The sequence below is a fragment of the Danio aesculapii genome, chromosome 20 (assembly GCF_903798145.1).
Source record: "Danio aesculapii chromosome 20, fDanAes4.1, whole genome shotgun sequence".
NCBI lineage: Eukaryota > Metazoa > Chordata > Actinopteri > Cypriniformes > Danionidae > Danio > Danio aesculapii.
Window position 1 is genome coordinate 40087981 of NC_079454.1, and position 25784 is coordinate 40113764.

The 25784-nt window shown below is 34.2% G+C and overlaps 1 protein-coding gene across 1 annotated transcript in view; it reads left to right on the forward strand.

The window, feature by feature from the left end:
- The window catches only part of msraa (methionine sulfoxide reductase Aa), a 152618-nt gene extending 127971 nt beyond the window's left edge, over positions 1-24647 (forward strand). Inside the window, exon 6 of the mRNA XM_056445530.1 lies at positions 24353-24647. Within this exon, the coding sequence (XP_056301505.1) occupies positions 24353-24523 (171 nt within the window). The 3' untranslated portion in view covers positions 24524-24647. The remainder of the gene's footprint in view (positions 1-24352) is intronic.
- The last annotated feature ends 1137 nt before the right edge of the window (positions 24648-25784 follow it).

Genomic DNA, 25784 nt, shown 5'->3' on the forward strand with positions numbered 1-25784 from the left:
TCACATGGCTCTGGCGGCTCTGGCAAATCACACGGCTCTGGCAGCCATTCGTGGAACTGAGGCGGCGGCGTCCATTCAGGAAACTCAGACGATGGCCATTCAGGAAGCTCAGGCGGCGGCCATTCAGGAAGCTCAAGTGGCGGCCATTCAGGAAGCTCAAGCGGCGGCAGCAGCTCTGGCAGCTCTGGAGGATCTGGCAGCTCTGGCAGTGACTGTGGATCTGGCAGCTATGGATGATCTGGCAGCTCTGGAGGTTCTGGCAGCTCTGGAGGTGCCGGTGGCAGCTTTAGCAGTAACAGCTCTGGTGGTGGCAGCAGCTCTGGCAACTCAAGTGGTGGTGGCCATTCTGGTGGCTTAATGACAGGAATAGACTCGGAACAGGAAGCCATCTTGTGAACTAGTGGAGAACTGGAGGTGGGCATTTTGTGAGCTCCAGCACTGACGCCGGCCATCTTGTGTTTGGGTGTACTGGCAGTAGCCATTTTGTGCTTGACTGGTCTGTTGGCGGCCATTTTGTCAACTGGCTGTGGTCTAGGCTGGTGAACAGGAGACAGGAGTACAGGTGATGCCAGCATAATGGTGTTACTAGGTTGGGCAGCAAGCCCAGTTGCCAGCGGGTCTTGCGGTCTATATGAGGGCAATCCAGAGTCGTTGTTGAAATAGCAGGCAAATGGTCACAAGGCAGGCGGCAGACAGGAATAAAACAAGAAAACAAGGCAAGGATCAAAAAACACGGCAAAGGCAGACAACAGACTCAGCAACAGTGTTTGTGTTTGTGCTCCTTATGTAGTGCATTAATCAGTCCTTGAGCAGCATCAGCTGTGGGAGTATAAGCAGTCTTGATCTTGAACCGGTTGTGTGTGTGTGTGTGTGTGTGTTGTATGACTGGGTCTTGTAGTCCATAAATGGCGGATTTGTAGTCCTTAAGCGATCTGCAGCTACTAGATTGCTGGTGATCATGACACTGTATTTTATAAAAATCGTTAACAGGGTAAATTTTAATTTAATTAATTAAAAACAATTACACTACTTTCAATACACTTTTTGAAACCTTAAAACTAACAATGTCCACTAGCAAAATAAACATTGTATATTTTGATGTCATTGGGACTTTTATAGGATATTTTCATCAAAGACAATCCTTATGACAAAGAAATGAACAGTGATTGTCTTCTCATTTTCTCTTCTCTTCTGTATTTCACACATCATACTTTGACACATTGTATCTCAAAAATGCTTTTCTAGCACATCCAGAGATATTATAATTGTTTGCATCTGTGTCACGTGAAGCACAATAATACCCCAAAGCATCAGAGCACATTTGAGCCCACAGTCAAGCATGGCAGAAGAACCACTGTTTCCAGATCAGATGGTTGCCCGTCTTTGTGGGTTTGCCTTTTCTGTTTACCATCTGACCACTGATCCTCCCTCCTTCTATCAGCCGCAGACCATCCAGGTTTCATTTTCCTTCTTGATCAAATCCTCGCGAGGCCTTAACAAATGCTATAGAGCAGATTTCTGGCAGCGGCAGTGTGCACACAGTCCTAAACATCATTATGGACAGAAGCGCAGAGCTGCCAGAAAAACCAATGATGCCCATTTCCTCAGTAGCTCTTCCAGTCTCATTGCCAGTCTGTGCCTTCTTGAAGACACAAACCCTGATCTCAAGGGTAAACCCACAGCGCAATCGCACACAAACACATGTGTGCCGGAACCAATGCACAGAAACCTCAAACACAGAGACACACTGGACAACTAGAGGCATACTTTATATAGTTATATTGTGTTTATATTCTGTGTTTATGCTCTAAAAATCAAAGTGTGGCATCTTTTTTTTATTTTATTGTTAAAAATGTTAAATTGTTATTTTTATATAAAATTTTACTTTGAAAGAAATGTCATTAGTAGTGTCATTTTGTACATAAACCAAAAATTATGTTTTTATAATTGTGTTTAAACCAACACAATCTCACGCCAATTCATAGCTTTTTGATTTAGTGGCTAATTCGAATAAATTCGTATGATCTAATTCGTACAATTTAGTATGATTTGCTCATCCCCCATTGACAGTTGGGTTTAGGGGTGGAGTTGAGTGCCTTTTTAAAATCGTACATTTTCCTATGACTGAACTCTAAACTAGCCACTATGTCACAATCACCAACGATCTAATCCTTGTAGATCGAAGGTAAACACTCAGATCGCCATTCAAACAAAATTCAAACCTTTTAAATTCAAAACCTTGAATGTGTTTGAATTAAAAAAATTAAACTGTTTAATTATTGGTTTATATATTGAACTTATAGACTAAAATGTTATTAAAATGTTTTGTTGACGGATTTAAATACACTTTATTTAGACTGCAGGAAATTTGACTGAAGTCAATAAACTTGAGTTGATTGTCAAAAATATTGAATACATTTATTGTATTCATTATTATATTTCTGATATATATACAGTATATATATATATATATATATATATATATATATATATACATACATACATACATACATACATACATACATACATACATGCATGCATGCATACATACATACATACATACATACATACATACATGTGTATATATGTGTATATATATATATATATATGTATATATGTATGTATGTATGTATGTATGTGTATATATGTATGTATGTATATATATATATATATATATGTGTGTGTATATATGTATGTATGCATGTATGTATGTATGTATATGTATGTATATGTATATATACATATACATATATATACATATATATACATATATATATATATATATATATATATATATATATATATATACATATACATATATATACATATATATACATATATATATATATATATATACATATATATATACATATATATGTATATATATATATATATATATATATATATATATATATATATATATATATATATATGTATATATATGTATATATATGTATATGTATATATATATATATATGTATATGTATATATATATATATATATGTATATATATATATATATATATATATATATATATATATATATATATATATATATATATATATATATATATATATATATATATATATATATATATATATATATATATATATATATGTATATGTATGTATATATATATGTATATGTATGTATGTATATGTGTGTGTGTGTCTGTGTGTGAAATCCAAATATGAACTAGAATGTCATGTTTGTGTGCATATATTACCATACTGTATATCAGACTTCTATATGGTAATACAGTGTTTCTTATTTACCATATTTTCTCCATCGTCATGTTGTTCTAATCCTGATTGTCTTGTGTTCTTCTGTGGAATCCAAAAGAAGATGTTTTGAAGATGTTTTCATCCATACAATCTTGTTTTGGTCTGCATTTTCTTTAATTGTGTCGACAAAAACAAAACAGTCTTCAAAACATCCTCTTTTGTGCCCAGGAGAAGGAATATAGTCATGCGGCTTTAGAAGAACATGATGGTGAGTAAAAGATTGCAACGATTTTGTTTTTAACAGAAAGGTGCTTGTAAAATTGAAGGAAAAAAGGTCTGCGTCTGTACAAGGCAAAACCTGTAACTCTCCTTTTCTTTGTAGTCTGTTCTTTAAATCCTTTATATGTTTTTAAAAATCCATATTCAAGCATTTTAAATGCTTGTGTTAGATTGCATTAAAGGTGTGAATTGTGAGAATTAAAAATATATATATTTTAGAAATAATTAATCATAATTTGTTCACTGTCTGTAAAGCTAATTTCCTACAGTAGGTGAGTAAACTGCTAAATTGTGTTTTATACTATAACAGTCGGATCACATTTCTTAATATTCCAAGTTAATATTCCCACTGAATTACAATATTGATTAGGGGGTGGGGTTTTATTTTTGCACTCCTCCTCTCATCTTTTACTCAAAGTAGCAGAAATAGAAGAAAATATTTCCCAACTTTAAAATACAGTAACATATGGCAAAACTGTTGTACAGTGTCAAATAAAAATATTATAAAATATTGTAAAAATTAAAAAAATTATTATTATATAGAGCATTTTTTATTTTAAGAGATATAAAAATAACTAGGGGTGTCCTGATTTTTTTTTGCCCCCGAGTCTGAGTCAGAGTCAATCGATTCTGAGTATCTATCTACTGATACTGAAACCCGATCTGGTACTTCTATAATACATAAAAAAGCATAAAGAAGAACAAAGAAACAGATCCAGGATGTTCTTTAATTTTTATTTAATTCACCTTATTTTAACATTCAACAACTCTGTTAACAAACAGAGCACTTCTGTGAGGTAGCTTGAACAATCAAGTAATAAATAATGTAAATTCTTCACTTTTGAACTTTAGTGCAACAGTAAATATATAAAAATCTAATATAAAAACAAATAGCACCTCAACATATAGGCAGGCAGTCCCAAGCAGGCAGTCCCGAGTTTACTTATCACACAGTTTGCTTTGGCAGTGTTGTCGTCTTCAACTTTATAATACCTCCAGACCGCACACATACTCGCGCTTTCCGCTTCAACCTGCTTCCGTGTCTACTTACCAGCATTCATTTAATTCATTCTCTGCAACAAAGTGATGTCATGCTGCACGCATTACTGTTTCTGTGTGAAGTCAAGAAAGAGGTCTAACTCTGTGCCACCACATAACTATAGATGTGTTAAAAATAATGAGAATATGCTGTATATATATATATGTATATACTGTATATATATATATATATATATATATATATATATATATATATATATATATATATATATATATATATATATATATATATTATACACACACACATACATATTCGAGTTCTGATTGGGAGGTAACGTCTGATTCCGATCGAGTCTGAAACTGGGTCATCCAGTCCAATTTCTGATCATGTGATCAGATCTGGACATCCTTATAAAAAAATCTCATTTTTCATGCAAAAAAATAAAACAAATTATTTCTTATTTTGACAAAAAGTTATCAAACTAAAAATTATTACAAATAAATACAAAATGTTAAAAAAGTAACTTCAAATTCCTGATAAAAATTTTTTCATTTAGAGAATTATTTCCGTTCTTTTTTGCAATAATTGATGTCAGAAAATGACAACTGGTAAAACTAAGGAATGTTTACACCTGTGATTTAAAAAATCTGGATTATTTCACCAAATATCAGTATTCAGATTTCTGAAGTTAAAGCAATGATTTTGTGTCATCTAAAATCATATACTGTATAAAGATATCTGACAACATGGCACGATTTTTTTTTTTGGGCTTAAAGAATAAAGCAACAATTAAATTTTACTCAAACTATAAATCATAAATCCCATTTCGGGCTCAATTTCCAAGTGTGTCTGTTTGTGTGCCATCTTTTACCTCTAACATTTCTCTTGCTAATTCAACATTAGCTTTATGACATCTAGCATTTTCCTGCCCTGCAATTGTACAATTACCCTTCTTCAGTCTGAAACCGCTTTCCCAAATAAATTAGCCTCCTTATCTCTAACTCTCACATTTATTTTTAATTTTTGTTGCTTCACCAGGACATGCAGGTATTTGCATACCAAATGACTGCTTTGTCTGACACGCAAATTAATTAGTCAGAATTTTATGCATTTGGCAGCGTGCAAACAAAACACAGGAACATGTCACCAAATGCACCAGCTACTTCACAGCATGTTTCACTCTGACATTTGAAGGATTCAGAGATATTTCAGCAGCCAAAGTGCAAGACCTCATGACTCAAATCATTTTTGTCATGTTGTTATATTGTTCTCCTAGGACTAGATTTAGTAAGAAGCCAGCACAAACTTTCTTTTGGCATTAAAAACAACTACTGTCATGATGTCCTTATGATGTGCAGTGAATATTATATATTGTTATTAGTTATTATAACCTTTTTTGCATATGCATTTGTTGGAGTTTCTGTTTCAGGTCAGAATATTTCAACACAGGCTCATTAGGAAAATGTGCCCAGCGATACATTGCTGAGAACCAAGAAATATGTGCCTCGGGGTACATAATGTCTGCATTTTGTGTGTAAAATTAACACAAAGAGAGGGTAACACTCACCGCTAACCTCTGTATGGACATATTTTCCGACATATCTCACCAGATATGGCGCCAGACTTGGGAGGCAGAACATAGTGGGGTTTGAATTCAGGGTTCGAGTTTAATCATAATAACATAAATCCAACTATTTGATTACAATGGCAGTTAAAAGGATAAGGCGAGACACTCAAGTGAATAGGGTAAACAAATTAACTAATAGTTTTGATGTTGTTATATTGTGATGTTGTTATATTGTTCTCTTAGGACCATATTAAATAAGAAGCCAGTACGGACCTTTTGGCATTAAAAACAACTACTGTCAGGAAGTCCTTATGATGTGCAGTGAAAATTATATATTGTTATTAGTTATTATAACCTTTTTTGCATATGCATTTGTTGGAGTTTCTGTTTCAGATCAGATTATTTATTGAATCGTGCAATGAGATTTGTTGAGGTCTGCAGTGTAAGGCTCATTTTAACACTGGAACAACCAGAGTTCTAGAACTACAGGAACTATCATAGTGGTCATTCTGACTGTTCTTACTGTGTATAAGATTCTATTGAGATATTAAAATTAAGCTTTGAATGTCTGTCGCCATATTTTATGAAGTCATTACTGTAAAAATATGATCTTTTTGGTAAAACAGTCTATAAATTTGTAGTTAGGCTACAAGACCACCTGTAGAAGTCATCTCACTTTCATTTTCACCTATTACAAGCAAGGGAAGAAGGTTTTTTTCGCGACACTGAATATGTCGTTTTGAAAGACATATCTGAAGTAATGTTATGTGTTCGTTATCAGAACGTTATGTTTCTGTTAGCAGGAACAGAGGCACACATATTCAAAGACACGGGGAAAAGTTGCAGACACTGAAATGCATGAGGCCATTTTGTCCGCAATGGAAAGTAAATGTAGAAATACTCCTAGTTCTTTTGTGTTTTGTCATTTAAAAAAACAAAAAACTAAAGAAATATACACACATATACACAAATATATATATAATTTTTTTTTTTTTATTTACATGTTATGTTACTCATGTTAAATGGTAAATATTTTAACAGGGATTTTGGGAAGCTCTGTTTATCACAATAGTAGTATAGTAGAGTAGTCCCCAACCTTTTTATCACCGTGGACCACTTGACAATTTAACCGTGGACCGGGGTGAGGTGGTGGGGATCGGTGGTTTGTAGGTTTCTAGGAGACCATCAACCATTTTTTCAAACGATGACAAGCTGACAAAACATTGCTGTCACTCTCATGGAAGTTTTATTTATGTAAAACATTACAAAGCACTGCAGTGTTGTTCTGTGTTTGTCTGAGATTAGTTGACCGAAATGTGTTTATACCATACAAGCTGAAGCTGATTGGTCAGTTCTTGTCATGTGATTCGCAGTGCACTTGCGGCATTCATTCAATTGGGTGCGTCTGGAGGGCGCGAGTGCATCACGCCGCTTGGAAATAAAAAAGCAGACCTCCATTGGAAATAACGAACTTGCTTGTTCTCTTGAAAAGACGCAATATACGAACAATCCCTAAAGCCGCCGTCATTTGCTATCTTCAGCAGTTGATCTTCTTGCACAAACATGGCGGATTCACCTGATTTGTTGACAAATGTGTTACTGATCCATTCCTCGGCAGTAACTAGCACCGCTGGGGGGGAAAGTTAGGACGATTCTAAAAGCCCACGTCATTTTGGGGCCCCTAGAGTTACTATTAGGGACCCAACAAACCTCCACACTTCACTTTCATCCGTGACACCCTACAACACACCAACCCCTATCCAACCTATTCAGTTGCATCCGCAACGCCACCCCCTGTTGGCATTTCATGGGTCCTTCACTGGGCCTTTTCCCCTTAGCAAAAAAACTTTCCAAAGATGTCTGTTTCTTACTCATTTGACTGCTTGTGGGTTAAATTTGGGCGCTAAAGTGACCGAGATGTAAATGAGAGAATATGGTCATTTACCAAAATAAAAGATTTTTCAAAATAAAAGATCGTTACTCGTTACTACTGTTATAGTACATATTTAGTGTAGTGTAGTGTAATGTAAGTGGTGCTGAAGTGGATATTTATGGCTCTGTGCAGGAGAAAAAAAAACTCATTTTGAGAAAACGACCTTTAAAAATATAATTGTAAATGTATTTCGCATGTTTTCTTTACATCAGACTGTCAAAACACCTCTTAAGAAGTCAAAAAAGCCTCCAAACTGACAGTAATAGGAAAAAAATAGTGATTTTGCTTGCAGAGTCTCCTCTTAATACCAGATGTAAACATGGCCACAATAGTCTGCTGTTCTTTTACAAACCCCTATTGCATTTTGAGATGCATTTAAAACATGACCAGAATTCATGCAAACCAAAATAACGGTCTGCATTTTTATCTCCAACTGTCTTTCCAGTCATCGGACTGAGGGGTCCCATGTGGTCAGCGATGGCATCATCCATCACTGTGTCCCTCAAATTGAAGCACAGGGTCTTTGTCTTCACCCTCTGCACCAAACAGGCTGTGCAGGAGGTCGCTGAGATCGGGCTCTGTGTGTTTGTCTGACGATCCTGTTTGTCTAGTCTCTTTGTTCTGGAGGATCGGGGGTCCCTGTAGGCCACCGATCCCCGATGAGTTTGGGTGAAGCTTAGGGTCTCTGGAGGAAAAGTGACCCATGACCATGGGTGGCATGAGGCATAATGAAGAACTGATTGAATAAGTGGACGAATGAATAAAAGATAGAAGCGACACGCAGAGAGAAACCCTCATGCAGTCTGTGTCGCCTTCTGTCTTTGTGTCTGCTGATTGAAGGAGATCTAACTTTCAGACAGGGCTGCTAATAAAAATAATAATAATACTGCTGTGTCTGCACTGAACAAGATGGTGTTGGCACTGAAAGCTGGATTTTGTCTGGAAATATTCAAAAAGACACTGAGCTCAATTATATATGTGTACTGGATAAGGGAACATAACTATTTTACTTTTTATCAGTTTAGGGGCTAATTCAATCATATGAAAATGTCAACATAGGCTCATTGTAAAAATGTAGCCCTATACCGTAGCCCTATTATGTACCCAGAAGTACATATGGCTGCATTTTGTCTTTAAAACAAACGCTATGGGTCGGTATAATGCAATTGCTAATTAACCAGTTTGTCAGTTAGCTCGCCATGTAAGCTGGTGGACTTGAGATGCAGAGAGGAATTAACGACGACAACGGGGTTGGAGTCCAGTAAAGAACAGTTTCAGAAAGCAGGTAAGCCAAAAACAGAATCCAAAAAATAAAATAAACAAGTAAACAACAGGGTGAGAAAGCGGTAAAATGTAGTAAAAATCAGGCGAGGGCTTTTCTTTTTCTGGATTGCTTTTGAAAACTGTCGTTTGGGTTTAGGGAAGTGGGTGGGCAGGTCAATCTGTGCTTTTTAAAATACTATTGGTTGGGTTTAGGTAATGAAGAGGGTGGGTCAGTCGATCGGTCAGTCAGTCATTCAGTCAGTCAACAGCAGTCTCTGGTGGATTTACGTGAGAACAGCAAGGGACTCGGGAGAGAAATTTGAGATCTCAAAAAGCAAAACAAAAACAGCAAAAAATGAAGTCAGACTTATTAGCCCCCCTTTGATTATTTTTTAATTTATAAAATCTTCTCTCCATTAAACAGAAATTGGGGAAAAATACACAGGGGTGCTAATAATTCTGACTTCAACTGTATATGGTACAGTTTCAGAATGTGTCTGGATTGAAAAATGTGTGCTTTCTAAAGGAGGCGTGGCACCAAACCTAAACCTTTAAACCCAATTATCATTGGGGGATGAGTAAATCATACTAAATCATACGAATGAGATTGTACAAATTCATACGAATTAGCCTCTAAATCCAAAAGTTACAAATTGCCGTTAGATAGCTTTGATATACCAACACTATCTAACGCAATTCGTAAATGTTTGATGTAGTGGCTAATTGGCATGAATTAGTATGATCTCATTCATACAGTTTAGTACGATTTGCTCATCCCCCAATGATAGTTGGATTTAGGGGTGAGGTTGGGTGCCAAGCTCGAACAAATTCATGGTAATTAGAACATTTTTTACTAAAATTTTGTCATTTGGTGTGACACCCTTATTTATTGAAAATGTCCAACATGGAAAAACATATATAATTCATAATTTCATACAATGAATAGCACTATATGAAGAAAAATTGCTCTCACGCTATTTGTATATTATTAAGAGTTGTTTTTCCTAATTTTTGTCTCTGTCACACCACACGGTGTGTTTATTTTAAACAGTATTTAAGGTATATTTCAGTAAAAAGTAAAAAAAAAAAAAAAAAAATATATATATATATATATATATATATATATATATATATATATATATATATATACAGCGGGGAAAATAAGTATTGAACATGTAAAAACCCAAACAATAAAACCTGTAAAATGAGTTGTGTAGTAATGAAATGACACAAGGAGAAAGTTCTGAACTACTGAAATGTATTTAATACTTTATATAAAAGGCTTTTTTGGTGATGGCAGCTTATAGACACCTCTCATATGGAGAATGAAGACACATGCATTGCATTGTCTATCTACTTGTGACTTGTCCATGCTTTCATGCATCATCTATCAATTCTGAGCTTTATTTTGTATGTTCTATTGGAGTCGAGTCAGGTGATTGGCTGGGCCATTCTACAGCTTGATTTTCTTTCTCTGAAAGAATTTGAGAGATTCCTTGGCTGTGTTTTGGATCATTGTCTTGCTGAAATGTTCACCCTGGTTTCATCTTCATCATCCTGAGAATGTAGATGTTGAACTGAAGCAGCTAATATTAATTTACAATGGCGAAGGGCAGAGCATTGCTGAAGAATTGAGAGTTCAGCTGCTGTCTATGCTTTCACTGCCTTTCTACACCTCCCTTTCTTCACATGTTCAATACTTTTTCCCTGCATTATACACATAACTTAATTTGTAGTTTTTTGGTTGTTATCAACATCCAGGGAAAATTTAAAGTCAGCAGCACCTTTAGAAATATGTTTTCTGAGAAAATTGGTGACAAGCTCAATACTTAATTTCCCCGCTGTATATAAAACCAACTGTCACACACACATCAGCATTTTAAATAATATTTATATATTATAAATTAGGTACTACATTGGTTTTAAGGAACTTTATTAGTTTAATAATATAATTAATAAAATTATTAAAAAGTGTGAATCATGATATAAAGTAATTCTGTATTAAATAAATAAAGGTGTTAGATGTGTTTTTAAGCTATATCTACTGTTGAGAAGGTTGTTGTGCAGTGCTGTCTACCATATCTACCAGTGAGAGCATTAGCATCTATCAAATTCACCATATTGTGGATTGGCCCACATTCATCTAACATGATCTCACAAACACGGTATACCGTAGATAAGTGAATTGGGATTCAGCAACTGTAAGATCTCAGGTTTACGCTGCTATTGTTTACCTCATTCTTTGTCTGTGGAGAATTTGCTGAGCTTTATGTGCCTTTGATGTGGAGAACAACATTGAAATTAGCTCGCGGAGCACAATTATTTAATTCCATGAAGAGGATTCTTTTTTTTTTTTTTTAATAGCAGTGGAGCAGAAGGAATGTAAATAATGTCCGGTTCTTTGATTGGTTACTGCCGGGAGGGTGAATGAATGAATAGTAAAGAGATGACGGCAGGTTTATTCTCTCTGCCTGCTTTTGTTTCTGCAGTCATCAGTGTGGCTCAGGGTCTCTGCTCTGCTGTTATTCTTCACCTCATCCTTTTGTCCTTGAGCTCTAAGTGGCCTTGATGTCGAGACGGCCATTCAGAACCAGCAAATTGTTCCATTCTCTGAGGAAGAGTCATTTTTATATGAATCCAACAAGGAACAAATAACATGCTTTGGCAGAAAAATAAGCGGGAATGATCAACAAACTCAATTTAGTTCAATTCTTGTCTTTATGTATTATTGTATTATTGAAACAAAGAAATCAGTTACATTTCTAATAAAGTTGTCTAGACTGAATCATTTTATTAATAATTATTAGATTTTATATTTTATCAATGAAATAATAACAACAACAACAATAATATATCTTTATATATTATATATTAATATATATATATATATATATATATATATATATATATATATATATATATATATATATATATATATATATATATATATATATATATATATATATATATATATATATATATATATATAAATAGGATTTATAAACTGGGCAGTTAGTTTAAACAGTTTCAAAAAACATAACAGTAATTTGAAGGAGATCACTGACGTTTTGAAAAAGCAAAAAATGAATTTAATTATTATATATATACAATTTTATTTAGTGTCTGATACATTAAGTATTGCATTGTAAAATACTGATTTATACCCTAATTTGCATAGATGTTTTACAGTTTATAATATGAACACCTCAGTTTTGGTGCAAATTTTAAAAACGCATCTTTCATAAGAACTATTATTATTAATAACTTTAATTTTCCAAATGGAAAAAAAGTTGGTTTGTTGGTTGTATATGCCATATATGCTTTTTTAAATAGCACATTCCCCAGCCTTATCGGCTACACACGCTCCGCATGTCTGTTGTTATGGACCCCTGACATGCAGACAAATTCACAGCAAAGTAAACTCTTCATGGACAACAAACTGTAAACTGTACACTATATACCAATTCTCATACACAAATGCCACACAAAATGCTCAATACACAAAGGCCAATCAAAATCCAATATTCCAGAGCGACTGTAACAATACTCAGACCTTATCAGGAAGGCTATTCCAGAGTTTAGGAGCCATATATAGGAACGCTCAACCTCCTTTAGTGGACTTTGCTATTTTGGGTACTACCAGAAGCCCTGAGTTTTGAGATCTTAAAAAGCGGGTTGGATTGTAACGAGACAGAAGCTTGGTTAGATAAACAGGAGCTAGACTATTTATAGCTTTATATGTAAGAAGTATTATTTTATAATCAATACAGAAAATAACAGGAAGCCAGTGCAAGGAGGATAAAATTGCGATGATATGATCAGACCTTGACCTTGTAAGAACTCGATCAGCTGCATTTTGATACTGCATTTAAACTGATATTTATTAATAGAGCATACCGAGCAACCAGCAAATCGAGCATTACAGTATTCTAATCTAGTGGTCATAAAAGCATGAACCAGCTTTTCTTCATCTGAGGTAGATAGCATGCTTCTTATCGTAGCAATATTTCTGAGATGAACAAGGCTGTTTTTGTGACATGGGAGATACTGTATGGTTTTCAAAAGTTAATTTGCTGACTAATATAACACACAGATCTTTTACAGTAGAGCTAAAACCAACATTGTATCCCTCTAATTGCAGGTTGTGTTGTGAGATCTGCTGTGTACAGGATTTTGGCCCAATAAGTAATACTTTTTTTGTCTGAATTTATACTGAACCATATACCGAAACTGTGACCCAAAAACCGAAAACTGAACCGTGATATGCACAGTTTATTATGCTACAGTTATTTATTAACAGTTTGTTTTATTGTAGAGCTTTAACTAGAGACTACAATAACAATATATTATTACATTATGAATTCAGATCCACTGATATGTGCTTCACTGGACAACAAATTGTAAACTGTGCCAATTCTCATACACAATTGCCACACAAAATGCTCAATACTCAACAGACCAATCAAAATCCAATATTCCAGAGTGACTGTAATAATACTTCCTCTATTTAGTCTCCTTAATGAGCCTGATCAATTAAACACATCTTAGCGTTGTGCATAAATCAGACTCTTGGCTCATGGCTCTGTCTGTTTTCAGAAATGCTCTTGCTTCATCTGTCTATATCACTGATCCAAAGGGTAGAAATGGAAATTGACAACTGGATATGCCATTATCAGTAAATTGGTGGTATCGCGGCTTGTCTCTGCACATGTGTTGGAGCTGGAGAGATGGCGGATTTGCCCAGTTTGGCCAGCTGCCGGTTGGCACGTCTCTGCTGAGAGCTGCGGTTGATGGTTCAGTCCTGGAGTGCTCATGCTGGGTTATTTAGCCAGTGTGAAGGCATCGCTAGGCTATGATGGCTCAAAATAGACAATCATTTCATTCCTGGTGGCAGCTGGATATTTGCAACATATATTTTTATAGTGGAGTTTATATATTGTGTAACACATATTTAATATATTTTTATTTTATTTGATGATGTCACATTCACAATGATTTACATTTTCTGTTTATTTTAAGTGTTTTCTGTTTATTTACGGTTGTGAATTGCATCATGGGAGCTTGATCTCTGCTCTGTAGACTTTTGATGTTGAAAATTTAATTAAAGTTAACAAAGTGACGTTTATTGACATTTTAGTAGTTTGAAATAATATAATGTATAAGAAATAAAATATAGAGAAATAAGTCAGTAAAAACAAATCACAAAAAGATACACAAACTTCATTTTCAATTTCAAGGATACAGCTGGAAATAGTATGTCCTGTTGCCATGTTCAGATACATAGTAACAGGTGCCCATCTTTGTTTAAACATATCCAATTTAAATTGAAGTTGAGCAGTCATATACTGTATTCCATTCTATATATGGATTCAAGTTTTTCTATCCACTCACTGTGCTATTGTTGGAGGGTGTGGCTTGATCTAATTTATAGTTATCCGCTCGTTAAGTCGTGACGTATAAGTGACATATGGAATACTGTTTCCGGGTCCGAGCCGCTACTCATTTGAACTGAGAAAATTTTAGTTTATGACCGCTTTTTAGTCATATTACACATTAAAGTGAATTTTATATAATATTATGGTTTACACAACAGTCTCTGGATTGCTGAATCACAGACACCAATAATTTAACAATTTATTAAAAATGTATCACTTTCTGGCCATCAGATATTAGGCATGGATATATACAGTTGAAGTCAGAATTATTAGCCCCTCTGAATTATTAGCCCCCTTGTTTATCCCCCCCCCCCCCAATTTCTGTTTAACGGAGAAATTTTTTCAACACAGTTCTAAACACAATAGTTTTAATAACTCATTTCTAATAACTGATTTCATTTATCTTTGCCGTGATGACAGTAAATATTATTTGACTAGATATTTTTCAAGACACTTCTATACAGCTTAAAGTGACATTTAAAGGCTTAACTAGGTTAATAAGGTTAACTAGGCAGGTTAGGGTAATTAGGCAAGTTATTGTATAATGATGGTTTGTTCTGTAGACAGTCGAAAAAAATTGCTTAAAGGGGCTAATAATTTTGAATAAAAAAATTAAAACTGCTTTTATAAGTGAAATAAAACTTTCTCCAGAAGAAAAAAAATTATCAGACATACTGTGATAATTTCCTTGCTCTGTTAAACATCATTTGGGAAATATTTAAAAAAAGAAAATAAATCAAAGGGGGGCTAATAATTCTAAATTCAACTGTATATTGCGATCATGATTTTCTAAAGTATTACTTAACTTTCTAAATGTTTATTATTACCATTTGTCGAGTCTCTCCATACAGCTTGATATAGCACTTGGACTTGGAAGCTGCTTCGCATGACGTCACACTTAAGCGGATAGTCTTTCTTGCACTTAGTACATGAAGCATATATCTCTGTTTTTATTATATACATCTTGGGGTATCCCTTTAAGCAAGAAAAACAATGGAGTAAAAGGTATCTAACTACATTTTTTATTATCTCAATCTTAACTCCTTGCCAAAATGCAAATATCTTTGGACATTCCCAAAATATGTGTATGATTACCAACATTCCCGCAACCCCTCCAGCATTCCTCTGACTGCGGACTGTTAACATATTTTGACACCATCAATGGTGTTCTAAAAAAATCTAATTTTTGTTTTCCAGTCAAATTCTTTCCAGTTATGGCTATTGATCCCTTAATGAGACTCTGAGCAAATGTTTGGAAATTTTTGCTGGCACCCATCGACTTTCATAGACTTTAAATTCAAAGTGTGCCAAACGAACAGCATTTTTCTAATTGGTTCAAGAGAAGAATGAAACTGAAATATGTTTTGAACGAGTAAAGGGTGAGTATATGGTAGAATTTTCATTTTTGGGTGAAATATGCCTTTCATTTACTCACCCTCAGGCCCAGATATAGGTGACTTAATTATAAAGCTAAAATAAAAACATAGAATGTGTAGCTGAAACCATGCAGGCCAAACATTTTTAAACCTGTGACTCCTGAGTTTTTCTGAAGAGTAAAGTCATTGGTCTATTGATATCGTCATTGTTGAAACATACTGTACAATGCTAAAAAATTTGATATTTGTTTTTACAATAGATTAGTCAGTACCAATGGCAAAAATGGAACTACATCATAATAAAACTGTGCATGTTCACTAGCACTGTGGCCGGATGTATACCTGTGTGTGACTTTCTCTGTTAGAAACTAAGCACAGGCACATTTGAGGTATGTGTCAGTAGAGCGACCAAGTGTGTGACACCTATACGCACCCTATACTGACACTGACAAGAAGAAACTGTTGAATAAATTCGTTATTAGAGATGGGACGATAACTGGTTTCCAGGTTTACCGTATACATCTGTTCCTGTATTGACTATTGCTTGCCTGACCATTCTATTAATTGATTGATTGATTTTATTTGACAATTCTAACAAAAATATACAAACAAGTCCAGTTAGACCAATTCATACACCATTTCAAAAACTGTCGAGGATAAAGTACACAAAAAAGCCACAGGCTTACTTTCATTGTGGTCCTCGATATTCTTAAAAAATGAACGAGCAAATCATAAATGGAGTGCAAACGTCATCAGCTCAGCAACTCAGCACAACAAAATCCTCAACTTCGACGGTAAAACAACCACTTTTTAATTTCCCTTTTAAAAACACTCTCAATTTGAATCTCTCTAAAAATCATGGGCAAAACATTCCCAGCAGCAGAGCTAGTACACAAAAAAGAATTTCTACCTGATTCACTCTTAAATCTATATGGGTAAATATCCCTGCAACACGCTCTTGTAGAATGACAATGTACCTCACTAACTAAAACATAATAATTAAGGAGATATTTTTGGGTTTCTTTAAAATCTTGAAAACCATCTCTAATTTTAAAAATTTTACCCTATTCTCAACTTTTCAAAAATTACTTTGACTATAATGTTCATTATTTAAATATGTCAGTAGAGGTACTTTCATAACAATTCTACACGTTATGGGCCGTCTGCAATTTATTTTTCATTTTTTTTAGAACTACAGCTGTACCAAAAAGCTGCAGCATTGTCAACGTATGGCTGCACTAATGCACTTGCTAAAATGTCTAAAGTTTGGGTATCTAGGAGCTCTGCCTGTCTTGCTAAAAACTTAATTTTCGAACAAATTTTCACCTGTCAAATTACTATCTAAAATGCAACCCAAATATTTCACTTCCTGTTTTAGAGTAATAATTTGATCCCCTACTTTTATCTCTGACCCGACACATTTTCTTAGTTTCACAGCTGAACCAAATAAAATAAATTCAGTTTTACCCAAATGTAAGCACAATTTATTAAGGCAAAACCATTCAGAGACTTCCTCAATTTGTTTACTCATTTCATTTTCAATAAATTCCCTCCTCTCATGAGACACAATTCTTGCTGCATCATCCACATATAACAAAAGCTTATTTGAACAAGCCATTTTCAAATCATTAATGTATATTTAAAAAAGCAATGGACCTAAAACATTGTGGAACCCCATGAGCGACAGGCGAATAATCTGATAACACTCTATTTAAATCTACTGATTGACTTCTGTTTTCAAGGTAAGATTTTATCCATTTACAGGCCATATTACCAAAACCAATTGTTTTTACTTTTAAAAGCAATATCCTGTGGTCAACTGTATCAAACGCTTTTTGTAGGTCTAACAAAACCATCCCACTTAACTTCCCTTTATCCATATCTCTCTTTATATAATCAGTTAAATATAAAATTGTTGAATCAGTAGAATGATTTTTCCTAAAACCCGATTGAAACTCATACAATATGTCATATTTTAAAAAATAATCTTTAATCTGCTCATAAATAATTTTCTCCATCACTTTAGACAAAGAACTCAAAATTGATACTGGCCTATAATTATTAACATCAAATCCGCAACCTTTCTTAAAAAGAGGAATCACTCCTGCTTGTTTGAGCTGCTCCGGAACTTTACCTTGACAAATAGAAAGATTAATAATATGTGTAACCATTGGAGAGATAAATTTTGCAAAGTCTTTGAGGAACTGCACTGGAATATTATCTAACCCTGTTGCTCTACTATTTTTTTGTGTTTTTAATTTCTGAAATATATTCCCCTGATCTACTTTATTAAACACAAAACTTCCTAAATTAAAACCATACTTGGCATAATACTCTATAACTAATTTGTCATTAAAAATACCATTTTGTACTGGGAGCTTTTTAACCAATTTCTCTGCCACAATTATAAAAAATCTATTAAAATAATTAGCCACCTTTAACTGATCCGACATCAATTTTCCATCCACCATAAGGTTAATTTTTGAACAATTAATTTGAGACTTTTTTGAGGCCCTAAATCATTTAATAATCTCCATAATTTTTGCAAATCTTGCTTAGTTTCTTTTATCTTATCCTCAAAAAAAAATTTTTTTAAACAAAAAAAAATCTTTTTTAAACATTTTAAAACTATCATTACGCTCCTTAATTGCTTCTAAAATTATATCCTTCATCCAAGGTTTAGTCCTTTGCTTAATTCTTAATTTTTTTTAAAGGTTTTAAAACCTTATCCAAAACTTAAAAAAAAAAATTCTCTATTGAATAAATCCTGCATTTGAATCTGCACTCCGTTGTCCAGAGTCCCATCACATTACAGATATCATACCATTTGGGTCTTATACCTGCGAATCGTTATTTTTGTTTTACTGTGTTCACAAATGTATTCTTGTATAGCTTGATCATATTCTGACTCCACCGAAGCCAAGTGGTCTGTTTTTGAGGTATTTTTTTCAGGACTTTTAGCGAGTCAGGAGCTCTCAGGTTTCACCTAAAATTTTTTAACCTGTGTTTTGTAGACACAGATTCTCAGGAGTTTTGAATGACATGAGGGAGAATAATTATTGACAGTATTTTTATTTTTGGGTAAACAAACGGTTTAATAGCATTTAACTTAAACCAATCTAGGCTTGTAAATGTCTAGAAATTGGGATCTTATTCCCACAGGCTGGTGTTTTGCATACTGGAAGAAGCTCCTTAACCAAGTTAACAAGACACTTCACCAAAAAAAGAAAAAGGAAAGAATGAAAATCCATGCCAGCGGACTGACCGTAACCTTTTCATACCAGAATAAATCAGCCCAGGCTGGAATGGAAATGCATGCTGGTCCTGTCAGCAGGTCTCAATTTTTAAAATTTTAAGCGTTTTCTCAGAATTCCGTGACATTGTGGCAACCTCAATTTTTCTGCACAGGATGAAATTTCTCATCCAGTGAAAGTAGGCACATTTTGCCCACATGCCTTCCAGTTGAACCTGTATTAATTTGTCTTCAGTGGCGAAGCTTCCTGCGGCCCCTCGGGGCACCTGATGGATGGATGGATGGATGGATGGATGTACTGGGTTTGCTGGGGCTTTCTAAAAAGACCTAGAGACTGAGAGAGAGAGAGGGAGAGAGAGAGAGATGATGTGTCTGTACCTCATTCCTGTCTCCCGCAGCTGCTCATAACAGGTGCATTACTGCTTCTTGCCAGATGGTCAGCAAAATGTAGTAGTTGGCAGGTTCCTTCACAGTATCGGCCGTCCCTCTCACATGAGGAGATGGAAAGAAAGAGGTTAGACAATGAGAAAGGTTGGAGATGGGAAAAGCTGTAAAGTGAAACTTATTTTACTTGCTTTCCAACTGTATGCAGAAATGGCACCTTCTCAGAGTGTATTTCTGCATTGAAGCATGTCAGGTGTCAAACAAGTGGAAAAACTGTTATTGAAGAGCATTTTTAATATTTTAAATACAAATATGAGAAAGGAGGAGAATGCGATTAGGCAACAGAAGCTGTGTGTTACAACCTCTTTTTTAACAGGGTTAAGAGCTTTTATTGGGCACAACATGATGAAAGTCACCTATTTGATTAAAGATTTCATGAATAGATATTTGATTAAAGATCAATTTATTTTATGATATTTATTTTATTCTATTTTGTTTTTAGTAAATGATTTGTTAAATCGAAATTTTGTTTATTATATTTATAATTTTATAAAAAATCTGTTTGAGGAAAGTTTTGAAATCAAATGGTGTGATTACTGTAAACTTATATATACAGTTGAGGTCAGAATTATTAGCCCCTTTGAATTTTTTTTCTTTTTTAAATATTTCCCAAATGATGTTTAATAGAGCAAGGAAATTTTCACAGTATGTCTGATAGTATTTTTTTTCACCACTTTGAATTGATGATTTTAAAGGCCATACAAACTACTACATTTAATAGTTTTTGTTGTGGGGTATACCAGCCAGATCTCACGAGAAAACGTAAGTATTTCATGTTTTGTCAGTTTAGTGGCAAATTCGTATGTTCAGTCGTATGAAAATGTACGATTTTAAAAAGGAGGCGTGGCACCCAACCCAGCCCCTAAACCCAACCATCATTAGGGGATGAGCAAATCGTACTAAATTGTATGAATTAGATCACACGAATTCATATGAATTATCTACCAAATCAAAAAGTCACGAATTGTCATGAGATTGCGTTGGCTATACTCATTTTTGTATCACTCTAATTTGAGTAAAGCTAAAAAATAAAATAGTAATTGAAGTTAATTTGTTAACCTTACTTTCATGTTATAAGTGAAAAGATATTTTTGATACCAGATACAGTAAACTTAGTATTGTCAAAATTTTGGAAATTGTCTGTTTTTATTGAGATATTGTCAAAAATGTTACTTTTCAAAGGGGGTGTACTTATTTATGCTGAGAGCAAATATTATAATATTTTAACTCCTAATTAACTTAATATTGTAATTCATTCTGTCTAACATTAGTTATCCGGGCTGTTGTTCTATTGGAATTTTCATTCTAAAATGGCTGCCGTGTGACACTAGCGGCATCTAGTGGCTGTTTACCAAAAAGCAACAGAGTGTCGCCTCTTGGTGATTCTATGCTCTTTGTTATCAATACCAAGTAAGGCTTGATTTGTGTCTTTTGAAGCTCGCAATTGGTTTTGGAAAGCTTTGAACATAATAACCACAAAAATGTGCTTAAGGCATAAATATACACCATCCACTCAAAAATATTACGTATGCTGTTTTTTCAAACTACTTATTTAAAATGAGCTGAAACAACACAATTCTTGAGGTTTTTTGGAGAACAACTCAATTGGTGTACAAATTCTATATTTATGTTTTACACAGAAAAAATTATTAATTGCATTTACACATTTTTTTAAGGTAAGTGGTTGCAAACAATTTATCGCGGCTAAATTTAAACAAACAAATTTACTTATTCATTACTACATTTAGTTTGTTTGTTTAAATTCTGCCTATATAAATTGTTTGCAACCACTTACCTTAAAAAAAGTAAATCCAATGAATGATTTTTTAAATGTACAGTAAGTAAAATAATGTAAATAAAAAAGTAAAAATGACTATATTGTATTAATATATTAATATATTTTTCTGCAGTTAGATTGTAAAAAGGTGGACTGCAGGAGGTAATCGGTTTCAGTGATCTCTTAGATTCACAAAAGCCACAGTCTCCACTGCTGCCCATCATCGACCCCAAACAATCAAAACTCTGACAGAGAGAAAGACAAACGTGTCAGATCAATACAAACTCCTGCATGCCGTGTGGATGCTGCAGGGATCACTGAGCCTCAGGCATTAGGAGTGCAGGTCCTCATCCTTCCCATAATCCTCCTAACGGACTGTGCTGAACATCTGGTATGAGCAGTGAACATCTGCCCATTCTGAAACCCCCATTACTGCCTTTCTCTCTGGGTCTCTCAGTGGATTACTGTTTTACACCGGATCTGCCATGGGTCTGGAAGAGAACACTGTACTTACAGATATTACTTATTAGTCAATACTATGCCAAAATTCGCTTTGGCATATTCAGATATGGGAACTTAAGTTGAATAATTCTGTATATTTAATTTATGTTGCGAGTCATATTGTACTAACACTACTGATTTTACATGTTTAATTGAATTGTTTGCTTGTCTTTGTTTTTTTAAGCTTTTATACTTTATATATTGCACATTTTTATAATGCCAATTAATGTTCATTGAAACTTGCATTCAACATTTTTTCCCCATTTTATTACTGGTAACTTGATGGAATAGTTATTATTTTTTTAGAAATTTAAGTGGACAGAACATAAAACAATTAAGTTGTTCCCCAAAAGAATTGTGTTGTTTCAGTTCATTTTAATTAAGTGTGCAATGCCTTAAGCACATTTTTGTGGTTATTATGCTCGAACTTGTTTATATTGACAAGCTTTCCAAGACCAATTCCGAGCTTCAATAGACGCAAATCAAGCTTTACTTGGTATTGGTAATTGCCTTTTATATCTTTGCAGTTTTTGATTTGTTTTGTTTTGATTGAATTTTGGACTGTTGTAACTGTCAAGTAATTAAAATTGTTTGGCATAGTGATATACTGTAACTGCAATGTGGTGAAGACATGTCTGGAACTAATTTGGCTGTGTATTTATCTTAAAATAATTAGAATGTTTATCAGCCAAACGGAGGGCGATTAGCACTGTTGCCTCACATCAAAAAGGTTGCTGGTTTGTGTCCCAGCTGGGCCAGATGGCGATTCTGTGTGGAGTTTGCATGTTCTCCCCGTGTCAGTGTGGGTTTCCCCATGTCATATGCCGGAATAATTGCCAGTTCATTCCGCTGTGGCTACCTCTGATAAATTAAAGACTAAGCTGAAGAAAAATAAATGAATGAATGAATCAGCTAATCGGAATCAATTGCACATTGTTAAAACCAACACAGGCTAAATGGAAATATGTTCTTCAGCCTACATTTTTGTGAAGCTGCAAAAAAAAGTACTGAAACATACGTTTATACGTGCAGTATGAAAACAATAACTTTTTATTATTTTTAATTTTTTATTATTATTATTATATTTTTTTTTTAACTGTGAGAAAACCGATTTAGAAATGGTTTGAGTAATGTATATCATATATATATATATATATATATATATATATATATATATATATATATATATATATATATATATATATATATATATATATATATATATATATATATATCATATCATCTGTTGATACACATATATCATTTGTGTTGATATCATCAAACTTTTTGAGTATTAGTAACTTAAACATTTTAAGTTCAGTTATCAAATCATTATTAGTTCAGTTGACTTAAATTAAGTCCAAACAACTTAAAAGCCACTCAAATGGTTTGGTATTCCTTCTAGCATTAGCGTTAATATAGTATTCATTCATTCAATATAGTTCTGCCTAATATAATCAGTTTATGAGTAACCATAACTCTTTTTCATTGAGTCAAAGTAACTTTTTAAAAAATTATAAGTTAAACTAGCTTATTTCATTCAGTGATTTTCACTGTTAGGTTTTGCAGTCCACAAAACAACAAATCACAACCGATGTTTGTGATTGCCTTACATGTTTATCTCCATTTGTACAACTTTTCTGGTGTGGTCTGTTTGCTAGGTAGCTCACTATTGTACTTGATATGTAGTACACTTGTGTTTTAGTTCAGTGAAGCACAGTTACACAAAAATCAAAAGTCAAATGTAAAATCAAGGTAAAGCTATTTTGTTGCAGTGCACTATTCTCTTACGTTTGCTTTTAAAAACACTATTGGTTGGGTTTAGGGTAAGGTCATTGGTTTGCTATAGGTGCTCTGCACTCAAAAAATGTTTTAAAATAAATCAAAAGAACACAATTCTTAAGTTTTTGGGGGCACAGGTTGTTTTATGTTTAATTCACATAAATTAGTAAAAATGATTAATTCAACTTTTGTGGAACACAGTATATTTTTACAGTGTGTCACTTTCTTCTTGTGGGCGTGTATAAGAATAATGTGTATCTGAATGCACAACAAAACACTTCCTAAGCAATGTATTTTAGATTAACAAAAATGTAGACAGTGCACTTATAGTTGTCATCTGAAACGTGCCAAGAAATGTAGCCGTAGAAAGGTATTTTACATTTCACAAAAATGTAGGCTTAAAGGTACATATTTCTAATGTGCCTGGGCTGGTTAAAACATCAGTTATGGTATTATCACAGATTATTAATATCTTACATCCCTACTGTATATTCATATAAATGGCCTTCTGTCTGCAGGTGCTGACCGAAGAAGGTTTTGGACCCATTACCACAGAAATAACCATGGCCAAGGAGTTCTACTATGCAGAAGACTATCACCAGCAGTACCTCAGCAAGAACCCTGATGGCTACTGTGGACTGGGTGGCACCGGGGTCTCCTGTCCTATAGGGCTGAAGAGTAAACATTAGCACATTTCTCCTGTGCTTTGACAAAATAAACGTTTATTACCTCGCCTTAACTGAAGCAATTACCACTGCATTACCCAGACCTTTATATTATTGTTGGATAGAAATAAAAATTGAGTAATGCTTCTCTTTTGTGTGTGCTGGTGATCATTCATTCATTCATTCATTTTCCTTCAGCTTAGTCCCTTATTTATCATTGGTCAAAATTATTAATTTATTAATAATTAATTTGTCATTATTAAAATTATGACTGTAATATCCATTCCTCATTTTAAATGGTTTGTCTTTTATAAATCTTCCAAATATTGGTGTCTGGGATGCAGCAAGTCCTAAGACTGTAGTTTTTACCATAGATATATACACTAGATATAGCATACGGATGCTGAGCATGCTGCCATATTTGTACAGTGCTCCCAAGACAAATGTTATTTAACTGCACTAGTCAAGACTAAAGATGCTGGACTTTTCACTACTGAAAAAAACAGCTTAAACCAGCCTAGACTGGTTGGCTGGTTTTAGCTGGTTGACCAGCCTGGTTTTAGAAGGGTTTTGGCCTTTTCCAGGCTGGTTTCCTGCCATTTTCAGCCTGGTCTTAGCTGGTCAGGCTGGAAAATGACCAGCTAAAACCAGCTTTGTCCAGCTTAAACCAAATGGCCAAATCCCCTCTAAAACTACGCTGGTCAACCAGCTAAAACCAGCCAACCAGCCTAGGCTGGTTAAAGCTGGATTTTTTTAGCAGGGTCGCGCTGCTTAGGGGTGTAGTAACAAGCAAACAAAGAAAACAAAGCATGAAGGCATAACATTTTATAGATAAGATTACGTTTTTTATGATTTTGTATGTTACAAACATTTGTGCTCAACCATGAGGTAAAGTAACACCAACTTGCACTAAATTCTATGCTTATGCTAGTTTTGTTGAATAAAATCGGCAAACAATGTAAATGAAATATGACAACAACATGCTGCGGTGCCAGAAACTTGTATTGTCAGTAAGTAACTTATAAGGGTGCCTGATAACATAACAGTGCCTGCGCCTCAATGTGCATACTCTCAACCCTAAATTATTGAATATTACTCCAGGTCATAGATCTTTAGATAAATGTTTACATATCTCTGGCTCTGGATGGCCAGTCCTCCACTGAACCATGGTCCCATATTAATTTCAAATGAGTGCTACCCTGCACTAAAATGGCGGCTTTATTGACACATTCCTTCTAATAGACAACAACAGTGTAGGCGACATCTAATCACAACTATCTTTCAC